Source organism: Ptychodera flava, chromosome 8, assembly GCF_041260155.1.
Source record: "Ptychodera flava strain L36383 chromosome 8, AS_Pfla_20210202, whole genome shotgun sequence".
Classification (NCBI taxonomy): domain Eukaryota; kingdom Metazoa; phylum Hemichordata; class Enteropneusta; family Ptychoderidae; genus Ptychodera; species Ptychodera flava.
The window spans coordinates 7,191,620-7,211,309 of NC_091935.1; the positions used below are offsets into that span (position 1 = coordinate 7,191,620).

Sequence of the window (19,690 nt, forward strand, 5' to 3'; positions counted from 1 at the left end):
CCTGCTTTAGAATGCCTCCACATGCTGACCTCCATATATAGTCAAGACCCCCTAGCTTGATTGAAGCTGATCTTAAAAAGAGCCATCTAGCTTGCCAAAACAGTGCTATGGCAAGTTGCTACTGCTTGTACAGGTGAGGGAATTCCTCACAGATAATAACTTGGTGCTAGCAACTTATTGTTTTGCCATTTTAGTGGAAAAGTGTAAATTATTGGGGCAATAACAGTGAAGTGAACCTTAAAACAGTAGTGAAAAAACAACGTATGAAATGGGTGTATCAGACTGTTGTATCCAATCACTTCTGGGAGTCATTGGTTATTTTTGTGCTAATCACATTTTGTTACCAGTAACTGGCAAAACTCATAAAGACACAAGCACATGAAATGGTAAAATGCAACATTTTTACTATTAAAAACAAATTTTTCACAAACCATTATTACAAATGAGAGGTCCTCCCCACAAGCTGGTCAATTTTAAAATGTGATATATGTCAAAAATATGAAGGCACTCCACTGGAACATTTGTGAATGGCTGTATGAATTTCAGTTCTGGAGAAACAAATCTGTCCCCACCATGAACAAACATGTTCTTTGCAAATTAATGGCGCACTACCTGAGCTATGAAGGATTTTCCAACAAATTCATCCCTACCTCTGATTTTATTCTTGATGGTAATAGGCTATTTTCATGACCTCTCCTCCTACACATGACATTTCATTCAGGTTATTTTGTGTTTATATATGATTCAAAGTTAAACATTTTGCAGTAAGCAAATGTGCTAGTCTTGCATGAAAGTTATTATTGGGTTTAAAAACCTTTGCGACAAAAAATATGAGAATGGTCATATACACCTCTTTCCAACATGAGAGCAACATTTGGCTTTGCTTGAGCAGGACTAGTAGATTTCATTTAGGACTACTAAAAATGAACTGCTACTAGTCCTTCGGGCTAGTGGATGATTTGACCTTGCGTCGAGCCCTGTATATATATATATATATATATATATATATATATATATATATATATATATATATATATATTGTGTTGGTGTGTGTGTGTGTGTGTGTGTGTGTGTGTGTATGGATTTATGAATGTATCACATCAAAAACTTGAAGATTGAAGCATGTTTCTACCAGCATTTAGTATGTGTGGCTAATGAAAGTTGCGTGTGGCTAATAAATTAGGACCAAATTAGCCACACTCAGTAAGTGTGGCTACTAACTTGAAAATCCTACCGCTAACCCTGCATGTGGTATGCGTATAACTTCAGGGTTCCCCTCAGTCACCAAAATGATTAGCCAACTCATTAACCAAATCAAAAATCTTGTAGCCACTTTGAGCAACTTTTAACCCTTTCACCACCATAGTTTGACCCAATTCCATTGTTTTCTATGGTAAAGTTGGACCTGTACACAGGGAACTGGGGGTGAAAGGGTTAAATAGTTTATGATCTCAAGTATAGCAACAGCTGTTTTTTGGCATTCAGGAGCAAGATGTTCAGTATGTTGTTCGTGATAGTTTTTACATTAAAAAAATATTTCTTCAGGTTTTATTGCATTAATTGTGTTTTTATGACATTTCAGGGATAGGAATACTTTTTCATTTCTGGTTGCAAACTTTTACCACCAGAAATAAAATTAGGTAACAATCCAAAAATCTGGTAGCAATGTGAAGTGTATATTACCACAGATGCAGAATATTTCTGTGGCATTCAGTCAGTGTTCACAGTATAGTATGACAGCTTATCATAAGCTACAAGCTTCTCATGTGGCACATTTATGCAGTCTTTAAGTCATGACAAAAATTTTGTGAGCCACACAAATAAAAATTTTCCATGCAGAAGAAAGCATTTGGTTGCATAATGGCAGTGTAGATACAATTATTGTGGTATTTAAGGCCCTGGTGTTGTGTCATAGTTGTGATCAAGTAGGCTCAATAGCATCTTAAGCATAAGTATTTTTCTTGAGACAAAAAGGGTCGGGCCAAAACCAAATTCTGTAAAATAAGACACAATGATAAATGTTCCCACAGTTTGAGAGTAATCATTGTTTTAATGATTATGGTAACAATATATTTTTAGCCCAGAAATATTTTCATTTGATATTTTGATATCATCAAGAAATTATGGTGATGTTCACTTCTATGTCATTAACAGTTTGAAATAGGCCAAATGGACAATTTTTATAGTTCTTTTACTTTTGAATTGTTGCCTTGATGTTAAGTAAGCATGAAAAATTGCAGTTCTCTAATGTGATGATTTGAAAATGGATATGCTTACTGCATTTACTGTTGACAATTTCTCTTTGCCATGACTCTTAATAAAATTTAATTTAAAACTGTCATTCATGCTGAATGCCATTTACTGGTAAGTTGGAAGGCACCAGAAATTACCTTCTAACATATGATTGTACCTATTGGACCACCCTAGGTGGTTTCTTTTGAACCATAATTGTGTACTTGAGGGGTCTCATGCATGACATTACATGAGATGACCTAGGTTTGACCTTTCAGAAAACCTCAGTTTTTCTCCTTTTCCCTTGTACTGTGACTGTGTTTTTGAAAGTTTCCTTTGAAATAATGGTTTTAACTATCAAACTGGGTAGTTTCAGGCCAAAGTTTCATTCAAGCAAATTAGGTAAAACTTTTAGCAAAGCCAAGCCTCAGTGTATTGTAATGTTGAACAGCAACAATGTTTGTTTTACCAATTTTCAACTGAGACACAGCTCATTGGCATCAAAATTACTGAGACAAGGATACAAAAACAAAAAGACTCGTTAGGACTTTCAAAAAGTTCTACGGTCGATATGACAATATTGTGGCCAAATATGACACCTCGGTCACTCAAATGATTAACGACAGTATTCCTGGCTTTGACTTTATTACAATGATTCATATCCTGTATCTTTTCATACAATATTTAGACAATTTTGGGACCAATCCTGACGGGTGTAGCATGCTAGCAGGGTACGCTTACCCATTCCGGACACCTGGTACCACCACTAACTATCAGTGGTTCAGGATGGTCCTACTTAAATTTGTAAATCACAAATGTCCCATGGACCTGGTAATATATTACCTTGTTTGGAAATGATTATTGGACCAGTTTAATGTCATATTTCCATAGACAGTAGAGTTTGTATACTGTCTATGGTTTTACATGCCAGGGAATTTGTAACTTTGTAGAAAGGAAAGTAAACTGTTTCAATACTTTGCAACTTTGTAGGAAAGAGGGTAAACTGTTTCAACATCTTACAACTTTTTATTGTTAGCTGTAATTTTCTGTGGAGGAGGGGATATCTAAGACTTCATAGCCACTAAAATATGGCCTAAGCAGATTGTATCACAGTGACCTACAAAGATTATTTTAGGGGACAGAACAAAAGAAAATTTTGTCAAATGTTGCAATTCGGTAGGCTTGCTGAAACACTGTACTTCACAAAATTTTTACTGTTCAGCTTGTCAACACAGCCTGTGTACCCTATGGTTATTGCAAATGGTGATTTTAAATTTATTTGTCAACAATGACTCTGCAGACTGTAAACAATGCATTGTGTTTTCAGGCCCAACACTTCAAATCTTTACATAATGAAGAAAATTTATCAGTTCTATAATACAACAATAATGAAATCTGCATCAAAATTTACCACTATCCCTTTAATTAATGCAAGGCAGCCATATGCTGTAAAAGAGGAATTATTTCAGAAAATAAAAATTTTGAAATGTCTGGAAAATTTGTCATCTTTCACCATTTGACATCACCACCATGAACAAAGATAAGGTGTGGTTCTGTAGAAGGAAGACATGTGGACATATTTTGCTGTTTATTTATGTGTCATTGTAATTTTTTCACACAGTGGTCTGTGTAAATGCTTAACATAACCTTTGACCTTCTCTACTCAAGTAAAACGTATCACATCATACTTAACAGTAATTCAAATAAATTGTGTCTGTAATCTCTAATTCTATTATACCTGTACTGACCTTAATTTCCACAGTTCATTACAGTTTATTCCTTATTTTCTAGGGTTCACTAGAGTTTATTCCAATACCTGTAATTTTTTGTGTTCACCAGTGAATGAATGTGATATGGCACCTTTTTTCTCAGAATTTCATCAGAAACGTAGTGCAAGACAGTGTCAATAATTTTATCCTTAACAGCAATTTTGCATTCTGCTAAAATGAGTCAATGTCCGGTACTGTTCAAAAAATGACTATACATGTAGCTCATCTGTCCATGCTGTTTTGCTAGGAAGACCTCAATCTGATCTACAGCTGGGGTAGGCTCACTTTGAAATGTGTACATGGGCTTTCCAAAATGTCTTGTTTATTTTGAAACAAAAATTTGAATTTTTCCCATAGCAGTATGACAGAGAATGTGGCCATTTTGAATGTCTGACATCTGTTGAATTTGGTGATTTGCACCGTAAAGTGACCCATACTCTTAAGTTAAATGTTCTTTGGGCAAAGCATCAGGAAAAGTTGTGTTTTCCAGGTTTATAATACCATGTTAAAACATAATATGTACAATCAGTGTAATTAACATACTGAACTTTTATTCATGTACTTTAGTGTGTATGTTGTTCATTGGTAACTTATAAATGGAATTTGTATAGAACATGTAATTAACACAACCATTAATGTGGTGTATTGTTCATGAAAATGCCAAATTGCAAGTTATAAGCACATCTACAACTTATATACTTGGTTTTCTAAAATTTATACTTGGCATTTCAGTAGATAGCATTTTCAGTATCAATGGATCGTGGTTTCTATGTTACGTCAGTTTAGTTTCAAAGAATGTGAAATAGTACTCAGACATTAATGAAAGATTGATGATTTCCTTTCATATCACTGTATACATGTTTGGTAATCCTCTCAGCGCTAGGAACAACCAAAATGCATTTTATGTGATTCAGGGGTACGTTGCAGTGCAATTAATTTGACGTGCCACAGACGCAATAATTTTCTTTAGTATTTTTGTTGACTCAACATTGTGCTCTGTTTTCTCACACAAATTTGTAGGAGGTCTGAAATGTGACTTGAAGAATTTAGAAAAGGGCATTCTGAGTATGAGTATTTCTGTCTGGTAAATTGTAACCATGGAACAGAAATAAAAAAATTGCCAAAAAAATACTTAGATTTGCAACTTTTTCGTTGGTGTCATTACCACTATAGGAAATTTTGGAAAAGTACAACCAGGCATCTGGGTAGGTCACCTTGAAAAGTTGCCCATCTAGCAAAATGCAGTATTACCTGCCCTTGTAAGTATGTCACAGTGTACCTGGTTTACCTTGTCTGTGATTTCTGCAAACCAAAACCAGAAATTATTGATACCTGTCCATCTTGAAGGTAAACCACAAATTTTTGCTCGCTCAGCAAAAAATTTACAAGCTCCAAGCAGGGGAAACACTGGCAGCTATATTCTAGTCTGTTATCACAACCTGTCGTTGCATTGTAGAGTATGAAAGAACACTTCATTAAAAAATACACTGAAAGCCTTTATCAGTAAACTATAGTTCATAGGGTGCCTTGAAAATATTTTCATTAGTTTCAACTATTTTGAGGTTGTATTTATTGTGTCAATATGTAACCAGAATGAGGTGGACATTCAATCAAACATCCAAATAAAGAGTTATCAATGTGGTAAGATAATGAATCAGATAGTAGATTAATTTTAGTATTTTTATCAGTGTATGACGTATGCTTTGAATGTTTTTATTGAAATTGTGGTGAATAGTGCAGATAAATTCACATATTTTGTAACTTTTAGTCTTTCCTTACTAATGGTTTGCAAAGATAATTCATACCAGTTACTGAAAAGATTATGTGAATATCAAATTGCCTGATTTCTCAAATTATTCAGGGTCCTAACCCTTTCATAGAAACAACTGACACATGTGGGGATAGATTTTACTTTTTACAAGGTTTGAATTATCCCTGATTAATTAATTAGCTCATTGAAATAAAGATGATATTATGACATCTTTTTCAATATTAAGTTTTGTGATTTTTCCATTCCAAATATTGTGATATTGATAATTTTTCCTCCTACTATTTTAGTACTAATTCACACAGTCTAGAAACTTGGCGATTAAATATAAATAGTCTGTTTGCACAAGGGTTCATGTTGTATCTCCTATCTGATTTCAAATAGCCATTGGAATCTACCAGTATTCTGAGGTTGATATCTTTGTGGAGGTGTACTGAAGATAGAGCCAGACTGCCATTACTTAATAACAACCAGTTGTTCAACTCTATAGTATTGCTGGCATTTTATATTATTGTGATCATGTAATTCTTTGCCAAACTTAGAATAACACAATGTTGTTTTAATGTCTTCGTACTGTGCTAATGGTTCATTCCATGAGTTCTATTTCATCGAGACTTACCACACATACATGTACAATAAATATCTCAGCTACAGTTCAGAAACATTCAACCATACTTGAAATTTTGTTAATAGAATAACAATGCATTTTTTACATTATTAGTGAACATGTTGTTTTGATTTTATTATCTGTTCATATTTTAATATTTTTTTATTTATTTTACAGTATTAACAGTGTGCCAAGTATTTGAACACTGGGTTTAGTGATGTCATGAAGTTGTTAAACTGGTAACAGTTTCCATATTACATTAAAAAGTGGAGTTGTACAAGTTATTTTTGATTGACTCACAGGAAATTATGCGATGTGAACCATGACAACATGCTGAATGCTGATGAGTTTTCCATAGCCATGCATCTGATCAGCCATAAACTCAGAGGGAAGAAGATGCCGGCAGCACTGCCGGAGTGCTTGATTCCCAAATCTCAGCCGGAAAGTGAAGTTCCCGGGATAACAGAGAAGGAGAGAGAAGCGTATCGTCAGGTCTTCCAGAAAAATGACAAAAATATGACAGGATACATCTCAGGTAATCGGAAAACTGAGTGTCAACTGACAAAATTGTGTCAACAAAATAATTATAATATATTATTACCTTCTCGTGTCTATTTATAGACAGAGAAGGTATTAGAGTTGAAAACCAGTATGCTGCTGTCAACTACTACTTCCGTCTGTCAAGACTTCCGTCTGTCAAGATCCGTTGACGTCATGCCATTGTGATAGGTCATATCATAAACTGGTGGGGGTGTTCATGGCTCAGGTTGAGGTGTGGGAGAACGATTTTGAGCTGTGACAAAAATCAAAAGGGACTTAGCGGCATAGCCACAGTGTTAAGCCTTTCTCCAAGGTTTCTTAGTTGACTACAATCTATTACAGACTACTGAGCTGACGTTAGGGGTACTTTGTGTTTGCTCACTCTGTGAGCGCTAGTGTTTGGTACTGAGTTGCGTGGATATCCCCTCATGGCCTCACGTCATATGGGCCTGTTGCATAATCTGCAGAGATGATCATATGCCTCCGTCTGAAAACGGTCATTGTGTAAGCCTGTCGGCATTTTCCTTGCATTTTTCTCATTTAATTTTGCAAAATATCGGCGAGTACCTCAATATTTCAAGATAAGCCTCTCTTCCCAATCGTTTCCTGAGTTTCAGAGTCATATGAACGAAAATGAGTGAAAATTTTAGACAGGAAAATCGGACGTCGGCCATGTTCAATGTTTACAGTACAATCAGAAGTTTATGTGGAGGAATTAACCAACAAACACTGTTCATGATGCCCGCCCTCTAGAGGCAGACCTTCCTATATGAAGTATCACAGTTGATGCTTGTGGAAAGCTTGACCACACAATGGAGCATTTAAACTTTTAGAAAATGACAAACTGAATAAGAAGGTATTCAGAAAATGTCAAATACTGAGGAAAAATGCGCAAATATTCAAAATAAACAGGTTAACTGACTGGTCAGCTATAAAAAACAATGAAAATGTTTATGATCAAAGTTTTTGAGATGCGCACATTTTAACAAATACAGAAATTATGAACATCATAAATATAAGACAAAACTATTTTTTCAGGGATGGGACAGGTTGGAAATGAGGGGTGAGAGACAAAGGCACTCCTATTGCTGCATGTGGATGCAGCCCACCATTTCATTTACAGCATACTTATTCACTGTGTTGTGTTCAAGTTCCATATTGTACTGACTGTCATACAAGGATAACATAAGCAAATCAAATCAAATTAGAAAAGGATCAATGCTGTTGTGTGGATTTTGCTGAACATGGCTGATTTTAATATTTCGCCCTATATATTTGGTATTCAGCAAAGGCATATTTTGATGTAAAGTCAAAATTAACACTACATTGCTGACAATATATGTTACCGTGAACTTTCTTTTCTTTTTAATTATAGTATAGTAGTACTTCGAACAGATTAACAATTATCGTAATGTCAACCCATAATTTTACATCACAAAGACTGTAATTCTGCCAATTTTTTTTGTTTTTCAGTCATTTTATAAATTTTGCACTGCACAAGATGATTGAACAAATTGCAATGTTTGAATTTGTAAACTCAAAGAATAAAAATCCTTTGGTCACAGATTAATTATTTTTTGAAAAGAAATTTACTCTTAAACACTTTTAGCATACCATCAAAAAAGTTAGCTTTTCTTCTTTCTGTGTTGTCTTTCTTTTTCCTCGGGTCTTTTCTGTTGTCTTTATGTTTGTTTTTTCAATAAAAAAATTAAAAAAAAAACCAAAAAAACCCACTTTTAGCATATATTCTTTACGCGGTCATGTATTTCAAGGAAAATATGCCTATTAAAAACAGTAATTTCTTCACTTTCAATTATTTTCAATACTATGACAATTATCAGCCATGAGGTTATACAAACACAAGACCAGATAAGCGTTTTTTCGTCATTTCCACATGACTCTTTGGAAAATCCATTAAAAACAGTTAAAAGTGACTCAAATGATCACTTGGTTACAGATGCCAGGTTGAGTATTTCACATACACTCAGGTCAGTAGGGAAGTGCGTCATTACTATTTTGGACTGTTAATTCTTATTTCTGAATTATTTAACTTTTTTTCCACATTGAACTATCTTTAGGCAGTTTATACTGTAGCTTAGAATTTTTTTGATTGATGTATTTAATCATCTTTTGGGTTCTTTGGGTCCATATCCCACCTTATACCCCTACATCATCAACTATTTACCAACAACTCCATGCCAACAACCAATTACCTGACCTGGCCACACATTAGAGAAGGTACAGCGTCATTGACGGTATTATCCATCATGTAATAAGATAGCAACATCCTCTTGATTTTCTGAAATTTTTGTCAGGCCCACATTTTAGGATGTCCTTTCATTAAACAAGGATGATAGAAATTACAATATTCCTACAAATTAGATTCCTGGATTTTGAAGATACTATTCGGGATTTGTTGGTTTGTCAGAATGGAAGTTATTTTTCATGGTAACAGACTGTGTATGTATAGGCTGGAGATATAATATCTTACATTGTCATTAAAAGTTATCTTTCAAAAATAAATTCAAACTAGAAATGATTATACTTTGATGTTACAAGGACTTTATATTTTTCCTTTCCTCTGTCTTTTGTGCCATCTTCTACTCGTCTCTGTTCTTTTCTACTTTGTTCCTTGCTTTGCTACTCTAAACTCTTTTTCACAAAAGCTGCCTGTGCTAGGGAGATATTCCTGAGTTCTAAGCTGCCGGTAGGTTGCCTTGCCCAAGTCTGGAATCTTTCCGATATTGACAGGGATGGTCAGCTGGATTCCGATGAGTTTGCCATTGCTCTGCATTTACTCAGGTTTCTCAGGAGAGGTAAGACTTCTCAGAGCACATGATTGGTCAGCTGCAGTCACATGACCAGTCATAAAGTGTTTCTCAACATACTGTTAAAAAATCAAGGTGGCAGAAGCTGCATGTGAGTCAAAGCAAACTGAAAAACAGTACATCTACATGTGCCTTGGAGACAGATATTCAGAATCTCAAGCTTTTACAATTGCCTTCTGGTCTACAACTTGTGACAGCTCATTTTTAGCTCTTGAGTAAGAAAATTTTCACCATCTTAAATTTTCAAAAATTGAAACTTTTATTTTTTCCACATGGAGTTAACATAGAGATGACATCCATTTTGAATTTCAAATATCATTTAATATTAGGTAATTTGTTTCTCTAGTACCAAACTTTGCACGTTTACCCCTGATTTTTATTCTTGATTTGGTAAAAGAATGGTTGAAATTTTCATTGAGGAAAGTTTGAGCAAAACTTTTAAGTCTTTCACTTTCAAGGCACACGAGACTTTGAAGCAGGGTTACAGTTTGATGTTGTTCCACTATTCCATCATCAAACCTTTCTTATTCAGATGCATTTTTTTCAAACTTTTTCAGGTAATCAGATCGATGGGTCTATAAATGTTCTGGAGATCCTGCCAGACAAGCTGCCCTCTAACAGCGTAGAAGCAAAGAGGAGAAGGTGAGATAACTAATGTTTTCAAGGGCATTGGTATAACCATAACAACAGATTTCCTCCATCATGTAGCTTTTCTTTGTATCTGTATGTTTCCTATATATTAAGGGAAGTAAAACCTACTTATCAAATCAGGGTAGGTAAATAAGTAAGGTGATGATACCATAGCACAATTTGATGTTGAAATAGGCAGTCTTGTTGCCATGGAGTTATGATAATTTCAGACCATGCTCAAAGAGATGAGTGATTGATTCGATTCAAACTTAGGCAGATCCTGTCACAAAATGAACATAAACAATTGTTCTCATTGTTCATAATCAAAGTTTTCTGACTGGTCCAAAAAGGAGCCTTGAATGAAATAAAGTCAAGCGGTTTTGAGACAGCAACTTTTAGATGGCCACAGAGGTGATCTCCATTAGCAAAAACTGATACTTCTACCCATTAATAGTGTGTAGCATTTGTCCAATTCACTGTTACATATATTGAACATTGTCATATGGCTCACTGGATTCAATTTGTACACACTACAAGATTTGTTTCAAACTCAAGGGATGTTGCCGCTTGTTGACAGTGGAAGTGTGTTTTAATGTCCCTCCTTGTCTGATCAGACTTGGTAAATACACAGTCCGTACAATCTTGAAAGTCCTTGAATTTTAAAGCCTCATGTTAGATACTGGAAAAGTCCTTGAAAATGAAATTGAGTCTTGGAAAATCTTGGAAAATTGATAATCCACCCCCAATTTTCAAAAAGGCAAGATGATAAGTCTTGATGTCGTAAAAATGACAGGGGAATGATATATAATGGTATCTGGAAAATGGTATGTTGGACCTAAAGAGGTCCTTGAAAATTACTGAAAACTCCTTGAATTTGAAGTGACTTTGAGTGTATGAACCCTGTAAATACTTCAACAAAGGTGTATTCAACTGGCAACAGTATTGTACTGTGATGTGAATTTTGTTTATAGGTCAACATTGGTTGACAATGTATGATGATTTCTCACAACTGATATATTTAATATTTCCAAAAATAATTTCACAACTAAATTGCCAAACATTGGATAGCGTTGCATTTAGAGGAAAATGTTATTGTACTCAACAACAATAAAATTGTGTATATTGAATAAACAAAATACCATTAAAGACTTAGTCACCCAAATAATCTTTGATTAGGGCAGACTTTGTTGTCTTGCCCCCAGCTATGACTGAGCATCTGGAACATCATGATGAATGCTGTTGTTGTAAAGCATTCAGGTTTGAGGTGTAGCTTCTTGTAAACAGCCAATTTTTTTAATTATTATGTTTTGCCCAGACCAAGTGTGTAAATTCAAATATTTATGGTGATGTGAAAGACTTCATTTGTCAGGATTTCGATATGCAGTGTTTTTGCTGAGGAGCAAGTGTATGGAACAATGGCAACATCTCTGCTGTCCCTCAATATTACTACATGTACAAAGATACATTGTGGCAACCCTTTGTAAAGTAGTTGGTATTACTATTGGTATTACTATTAGTACCAATATTGAGAAGGATTGCTCAAACAAGATTAATTACCACACAAAGTTGACATGTTTTCAGACCTCAAACATCAAGAGAGTGCTATTACTTAACTTTGTGAGGTATAGATATTAAATTGATGCTGATTATCATTTCAGAATCACTGAGTTTGAGATGTAACATGTGATCTGATCATTTTCAGCATCACTGAGTTTGAGATAGACAGATATGATTTGATCATTTTAGAATTGCTTGGTTTTAGATGAAAACAAAGGTTGTTTGATTATTTCAGAATTGCTGAAGTTGAGATTCAGAAGCAGAAACTGAGCACCGTCAAGGAACAGAAACGACTAGAGATGGAGAGAGAAGCAAAAAGGGTTGAACTTGAGAGAGAGAAAATCAGACTCAATAAAATGAAAGTGAGTTGTCAGATTTTGAAATATTTCATGTTTTATCTTTCTAGCACATATAGAATCTATTACAGTTATTATGGATGATGCAATAGTCAGTTTAATAATATACTTAGATTTTGCAAGTATAGATGCTAATACTTTATTCAAATAAAAGTTGTTTTAACTTCTGTGGCATTGTGTTTGTCTTTGATCTATTTTTAAGAGCTTAATAAATACAGGGGTGTCCTGTGCGGTCTGTGTGTATTTATGTATGAGACCACTAGCTTTTCGTTGTACTGTGACTTTGGCCGATATATGTTATTAACATGATTATTCAAGCTATTATAGTCCTTTTTACAAAGGTTTCACATTCTTAAAAGGTAGGTTTTTGGACTTTTATTGTATTTCACAATGTCTCTATGCATTACCTGTCATCTCAACCTATAGTCTCCTTATGCAACAAATGTAATGACAGGGTTCTCTGCAGCAAAGGGGACTTTATACCAATAACCAGTGAGGATTTCCTCTATTCAGTACAGTGGTACAATAAGGGACATCACATCTTGTTAAAAAACAATTTCCAAGTCAAATTGTGACCATGATCATAGTGAACGATCAAGTGTCCAAATTTGAAATCTTTCAAAAATCATATTCTCTTTGATTGTGGCTTAACTAATCTCTAACAGATTTGTATACTGTATGATTACAGATTGAAGTACAGAAAGAGAAATGGTCACGAGAAGGAAAAATTGTACAGCTCAGTGACCTTGAACAAGAGGAGAAAAGTCTTACGACAGATTTGAAGAATCTTCAACAATTAGAAAATTCCTTGAGACGGTGTGTTCACAGTTTAATTCATGAAATTCAAACTTGTGGTACACATGTATCAATAATTCACATCGGAGGAATACAGATTGTTGTAAATGATCACTTGAAATATTTCTCAGAAAATGGATGTCACTGTAGATTCTCTGACCTAGAATATTACAGTTTACCACAAAATTGCATCTTCATCGTAGCTGAGGATTATGTATAGTGGTTGACATTTGAAGCACAATGTGTATACACTGTTTCTAACACAAAGTTCATCACTTTGCTGTGACATACCCTGAGGGGTCACTCAGCTGTCACCCAAATATTGACTTGTGTACTGGGGTGTATTGCTGTTGCTCTTGAGTTATAATCTGTAGTTGTGCTTCTTGCCATGTAGTATCTCACTGTGTCACATCTGCATCACTATTTCCCTGTGGGGAATGTCAAAATTCTACTGTTGCGTAATAGTTAAGCTGTTCAGAGTGACAGTGTTACAACCTGTGTCACAGTCCAGCACACCATCAATAGTTACAAAATTGTATTGTATGGCCAAAAAAAAAAAATGATTTGTTTCTGGTCAGCGCGCGCATCACTTCAAAGTGTGCGCGTCAACTCTTTTTTTTCTGTTTTTCATTTGCCCCTACGGAAAAAAGGGGAAAATATATCAAATTCAAGCCAAAATAAAAAAAAACTTGAAAAAAAAAATCGCGTCACCGCATCATTTTTGCCACATGTCAATGACCAGAAACAAACCTATTATTTTTTTTGGCCTATACATGTATGTCACAGTTTTTCCACAAGAATTGACAAAGTGTTACATCTGTGATCTTAGTTTGTTGCTGTTTTTAGCAGTTGGAAATGACAAAATATTTTCCATTTTATGTATCACAGCTTAGCCATTGCTAATGACAAAATGTTACAGGAAGAATTCAGATTAAATCTTGAGGAAGAACGTTTACTGAGTGAAAAAAGACTACTGGAAAAAGAAGCAGATGAGGTTAGACAGGTAAATAGATTTATTTGGCTCAGAAATCCATGATGAGAGCATGACTTCCCTTCGATTGACAGGCCTGATTTCTGCATCAGCTTGCCTTTCAGTATGAAGTTGAGAAATGGAAAAACAAAAGTCGTAATCTTGTCGATGATAGAGGGCGCTCTCCGACCACCTGTTTGATGGGTAGGCGTCGTATAACTTTCATTGATATGCTCCGTGTGTAAACGGAAATATTGATATATTTTTTCAGATTTGTGTTTATTTTTAATTAGGTGTGTGTTCATTTTCAGGAAGCTGCAAGGAATAAACTCCACAGAGAAATTGATCCTTTTCATTCACTCCATGAGAAGAGAAAAGGTATGTAGCATGGTTCATTTTAATACATACAACAATAACTCATTTTTGCTCATCAGTCTCTCTATATTCTGCTTTTTTCTGTCATTTTCCAAGAAAAAAAACAGCACAGTCAAAATTCCTGAAACAGTTGGATCAGGTAACTAGGATAGACATTCTCAAGTGATGATTCTGTACATTGGACTAAACAGTCACAATGCAATTATTCTAATGTACATAAGCCGATGTAGACTTGGTTCAAGTCTGTGATTTGTGAATGTTTGAGTGGAGTGAACGCAATGATTTGTATTTTGCTTTCATGTGAAACGCGCGCGTGAGTGGACGCGATGAGTGGAGTGAACGCTATACAGCGGAGTTTCACCCGGAATCACAGACTTGGCTTTCTTGCACGATCTGCGTTGCTATAAATTATTCATGAGATGACGTTTTTCTTTACTCATATATTATTCATAAGATGACATCACTAAATTTTACACATTGGGAGGAGTTACCAATTGACCCAAACGAGACGTGCATAAAACTCACATGGCGTTGTTGACAAAATGTCGAGTGCGATCACTCCCACAAAAGTCAGCATGACCTCTGTTGTATCACCGAAAACGCGTGAAAATATCTGTGTTGTTTGTGGGGCCCATGTTGCAAAATGCGAAAATCGTCGCCGGTTATTCAAGGATGGGAAAAGACACCGTCCTTACAGTTGTAGCCTGTTCTCTTACGTGCCCAAAGCGATGGAAATCAAAACAATGTGGGGCGACTTCGTATGTCAGTGATTTTCCACTGCCGGTTGGTGCGCAGACGAACACATCTTTTCCCTCAATGTAACTCTCAACAAGCTTTCTTTGGTAATCTCGCATGATTAGCAATGGTCGACCGATCAGTAGTAAAACGCGGTTGATGTACGAACTTGATGCCATTATTCGCCCAGGTATAAAACGTATCGTACTCGATGTCTAGCTTTGCACGGAGATGCCAACATACTTTTTAATGCATGCAGAGGTTTATTAGCAAGCGTTCTTCTTATTGGCCAGAATAACTGCGGGGGCTGTCAATTATTTTGTATTTGCTCCACGTCACTGTGTACACAGTCCGTCTCACCGCCTGTACTTTGCAAGAAGTCCAAGTCGGTGAATCCGGCAGAAACTAACTCACTACTGCGCAGACTCAAACGTGACGCATTCAATCGCTGTGAAAACCTGGCGTGAGCTGCCAAATTCCGGATAGGTTTGTACGAAATAGGAGAGACACAAGAGAAACTATTATAAACGATTTTATTTTTTTAAAATTCACCGACTTGAACCAAGTCTAAAGCCGATGTTAAATTAGAGTTTTACTGATACTCAGAGGACTCTCAGACGAAGGTTTCAATATTTGTAGTTTTTTCCAGTTCAATGTAGAACCAAGTAGTAAAATATAATTACTGAAATTGTTATGTTTTAAAATTATGCAAAGCTTAAATTTCCATAGGCAGATCTTACACAATGACAAATCTAAAGTTTGATATAGCAAGTAATGAGAACCTAAAGACTAATATGTATATTCATTATCACAATCATTATCACATCATCTGGGACTCATTTCATCTCTACGTTACGACTAACACTGTTTTATTTTCATTTCATTGTGTTATCTTTTATTTCTTAAGACAAACTAGAGGATCCTTGGAGTATAAAGAACAACATTTCATCTTGTGATGGTATTGCTTCATATTCACTTTGTTGCATGCCATAGTTTCCTTCCCAGCGCTATCCCTCTGTCCCGAAAACAACATTCTATTCTTCACAGTTCAATTCTTTTACATATCAAACAGATCTATTGACACAAACGCACACTGTATGACAGCTAATATGTCACATCTTTGCACTAGCCCTTCACAGTTGACATCGCTCGCTTCACCCATTTTACGCCGTGCCTGGCAACCCCTCAAACAACCTGACAACTGTAGATCTACCAACAACAACAGCTACCCCAAATTTCAGAATAAGTCTCTTACTGTATACCTTGAGTACAGTTTAAATCACAGACTCTGGCTTTTCTCCAAGGTCCATTGTATGAGCACTAGTAGAATATTTTTACATATATTAACATAAATTAATATTTATAAGCTTCATGATACCACCAACCTAGCAACTGCACACCTACCTACCAACATCTAACCTTGTCTAGAATCAAGCTTCTGAAGTATACTTTGAGTATACTTTGACTATGGCTTCACTCCAAGGTTATCTTTTCATCCAGACAATAGAAGAATATTTTTACATATATATGAATATTAATGATCTTCATGTTACTGTGAACCTAGCAGCTGCAAATCTATGCAGCGACTTCTTACCCAGAGATCAAAATTCATCTACCAAAGTATACTCTGAGTATTTGAGTCAGTCAGACTCTGGTCTCACTGCAAGGTCTAAATTTTGTCATGATGATGGAAGAATATTTTTGCATGTATTTAGCATAAATTATAATATTCTTGTACTCTATGATGCCACATATTGGGCTTCTGGATGGAACTGATTGTGAATAAATGTATGTGTGTAATGTGAAATATGAACCTCTGGACAAGTGGGACATTTATTTATTTATTCTCTTTAAATCGGACATCAATTGTCCATAGAAACACTATTACAAAAATGAAGAATAAACTTAAAGACACTTGGAATAAAGCACCGGTGAGGGTGCTGACAGCCAACCTTATCTCACTAGAAAAGAGAATCAATCCAAACTTGCGTAATTCAGATGAGAAATTCAAGCACTGATTCACTTGCTGAATAATTACATTATCACATATAGATATTCGTACCATAAAGCCATACATTTGTTTCCTGAGTAAACTGTCAAATTATACAGATCGTTTGAAACAACATGGAACTTGCACTACTGAACTTGCTGTATCCCAGAAAAATATGGGCAGCATTATTATAAGCAACTCTCAGTTTCATCATTTGCCGTTCTTTCTCACCATTTACACGTACAGTCAATATTATTGCCCTGTCTATATTAAGGAAAACCACAAAATTCACAAAACCACGTCTTTTAACCTTTTGAAGCAAAACAGTTTTGATCATGTCGGCAAAACACTGAAGCCATGGTGCCACCGAGAACTCAGTATCTATGGTTACGATGACGATAAACAAAATCTGGGTGGTCTATATCTTTCAACTGAAGCCTGTTTCATTTCCTTGCCATGGCTAGCTAAAAGAAATTAGTCTAGACATTTCCGTCGTACTATACCAACTTAATGAATTTTTGTTCCATTGTTGACTCCTGCAAGATTTCATCTTAAGATATTCCATCACTACAAGTCAGTTTTCCTCTGTGTAAATAATAAATAAACTTCTAATAAATAATTCATATGGAGTGTTGAACATTTTTCTTCGTTATTACATAGTAAATGCTTGCTTTTGATGCCTGGATAAGGCAGTTTAGAAAGATTGTTTAATGTGTATCTGTTCATACAATGCATGTATTTTTGTGTGTACCGGTATCTACATACATTCATTTGTGTGGGGGTATATTATATGTATTTAGATGGGTATTTGTGTGGTTTGATAAAAGTAATGGCTCTTGAAACAATTTATCACATGCTGTGCAGTCATGTGTTATGAAAAATCTCAAAAAAGGCAATTAATGCTTAGAGAAGTTGTATGGATTTGGTCAGATGGTAGTTGGCTAAAACTTAAAATATGAAAATTTCAATTTTTGGTCACTCTCTGATTTGATAGGAAACTTAATGCATAAACATTGCACTGTCTTGTCAAGGTCCCTGTGAAGATTAAAGCAATATTTTCTGTTTTGAGTTTGAAGTTGTAGGTAGTTTAAAGTTGTAGGTAGTTTAAAGTTGTGGGTAGTTTAATGTTTATAACTTCAAATGACAGTGGCTGAGAATGTTTTTACGGTAACATTCTAAATTCGAAATATTACCTGGCTTAAATTCTATTTTCATTAACTATGTGCAATTTATTACCATACTGCCTTCTGTAGAACAACAGAATCAAAACAAATAGATGTATTATTTCCATTGACAATTTCAGTATAACATGAATTGCATTAAGTTTGAGTCAATTAAGGGGCATGTTGTCATGGTTACCACCATGACAAAACAGCTGATAGAATTCAAAAGAATCAATAGAACCCATATTGGGTATTCTGTACATGTCCACTCTATTATAATTGATCAGAATTTTACATTATTTTATTTTTATCATTGTATAAGATTCAGTGATCAAGTGCCATAAATCATGACAAAGCAAAAGTAATAAACAGCTGGTTTTATAATAATTTATACAATTTTTACAAATCAATACAATTCTAGAGGGTTCAGTAACTTCATCGAGCCAAAGAAGGACCCTCTACAAAAAGCTGATTGGGGCCCTTTTTTTTTTCAGTCGCACCATGATAACATACATTCATGATTAACAAACAAGACAACTGGACTTCTGCATATGTTGATACTGGTCCTACAGACCACCAATAAAAAGTGAGGCTGCTTGCCCCAGCCCTTGCACTGTTCCAAAGTCCTATTATTGGTCCCATTATGTAGATGTGAAAAATAATTTATTATTGAATTTTTTATATAACATTTGAGGTAAAGTCGTTTGCTATAAAAGTTCATCAACATACAAGCTGATTAGCTCATTAGTGTATGCAACACTGATTTCAATGTCACGTATTTCCTTCCTCCTATTCACATGCTGCAGACTTGTTGGACATAGATGATGTATGGGCCATGGATGATCAAACTGGTACTATGAATTCATAAATAGCTTGAGTATCATAATTTCAGTTGTATTTCATATTTAGAAACAAAAGCTGAATGGCTGAATCTCTTTTATTGTTGTAAAGGATCATGGTTTTCCCTGCAAAAACTTTTAATGCAAAATTTTTTGAATATATTGTCTAAAAATAATCCGAGGTCATCTTGGTGTGCGATATTTTGATCACATCTGTTCCAAAATAAATGAATAGTTGAGTGCTACAGAACCACACACAGAATCGTTTTGTGGAAGAACAAATACGGACTAGGAAAAAATGCTTGTTGTAAGTGTATACTAATTATCTTACTGTCATTATTATGTCATATTTTTGTGAGAAATTTGTCAGTGTTACGTTTTTTTATTTCATAAAGGTCGGATGCAAAATGGCACATTACCTGAATACATTATTGCATGGGAAAGTAAACTGTGTCATTTTGAGCCACACCTCAATACAGTTGTTTGGTTTGACGAGTCAAATATACGCCAGTGATAGGATCAAATCATTGCCTGCA

The 19,690-nt window shown here is 35.1% G+C and overlaps 1 protein-coding gene across 1 annotated transcript in view; it reads left to right on the forward strand.

Annotated features, from left to right (window-relative positions):
- LOC139138342 (calponin homology domain-containing protein DDB_G0272472-like) overlaps window positions 1-19,690 on the forward strand; it is an 85,410-nt gene that overhangs the window by 16,036 nt on the left and 49,684 nt on the right. The window contains exons 4-11 of the mRNA XM_070706674.1: window positions 6,679-6,911; window positions 9,583-9,732; window positions 10,302-10,386; window positions 12,167-12,293; window positions 12,976-13,103; window positions 13,971-14,085; window positions 14,364-14,430; window positions 19,122-19,166. Of these exons, the coding sequence (XP_070562775.1) occupies window positions 6,679-6,911; window positions 9,583-9,732; window positions 10,302-10,386; window positions 12,167-12,293; window positions 12,976-13,103; window positions 13,971-14,085; window positions 14,364-14,430; window positions 19,122-19,166 (950 nt within the window). The remainder of the gene's footprint in view (window positions 1-6,678; window positions 6,912-9,582; window positions 9,733-10,301; window positions 10,387-12,166; window positions 12,294-12,975; window positions 13,104-13,970; window positions 14,086-14,363; window positions 14,431-19,121; window positions 19,167-19,690) is intronic.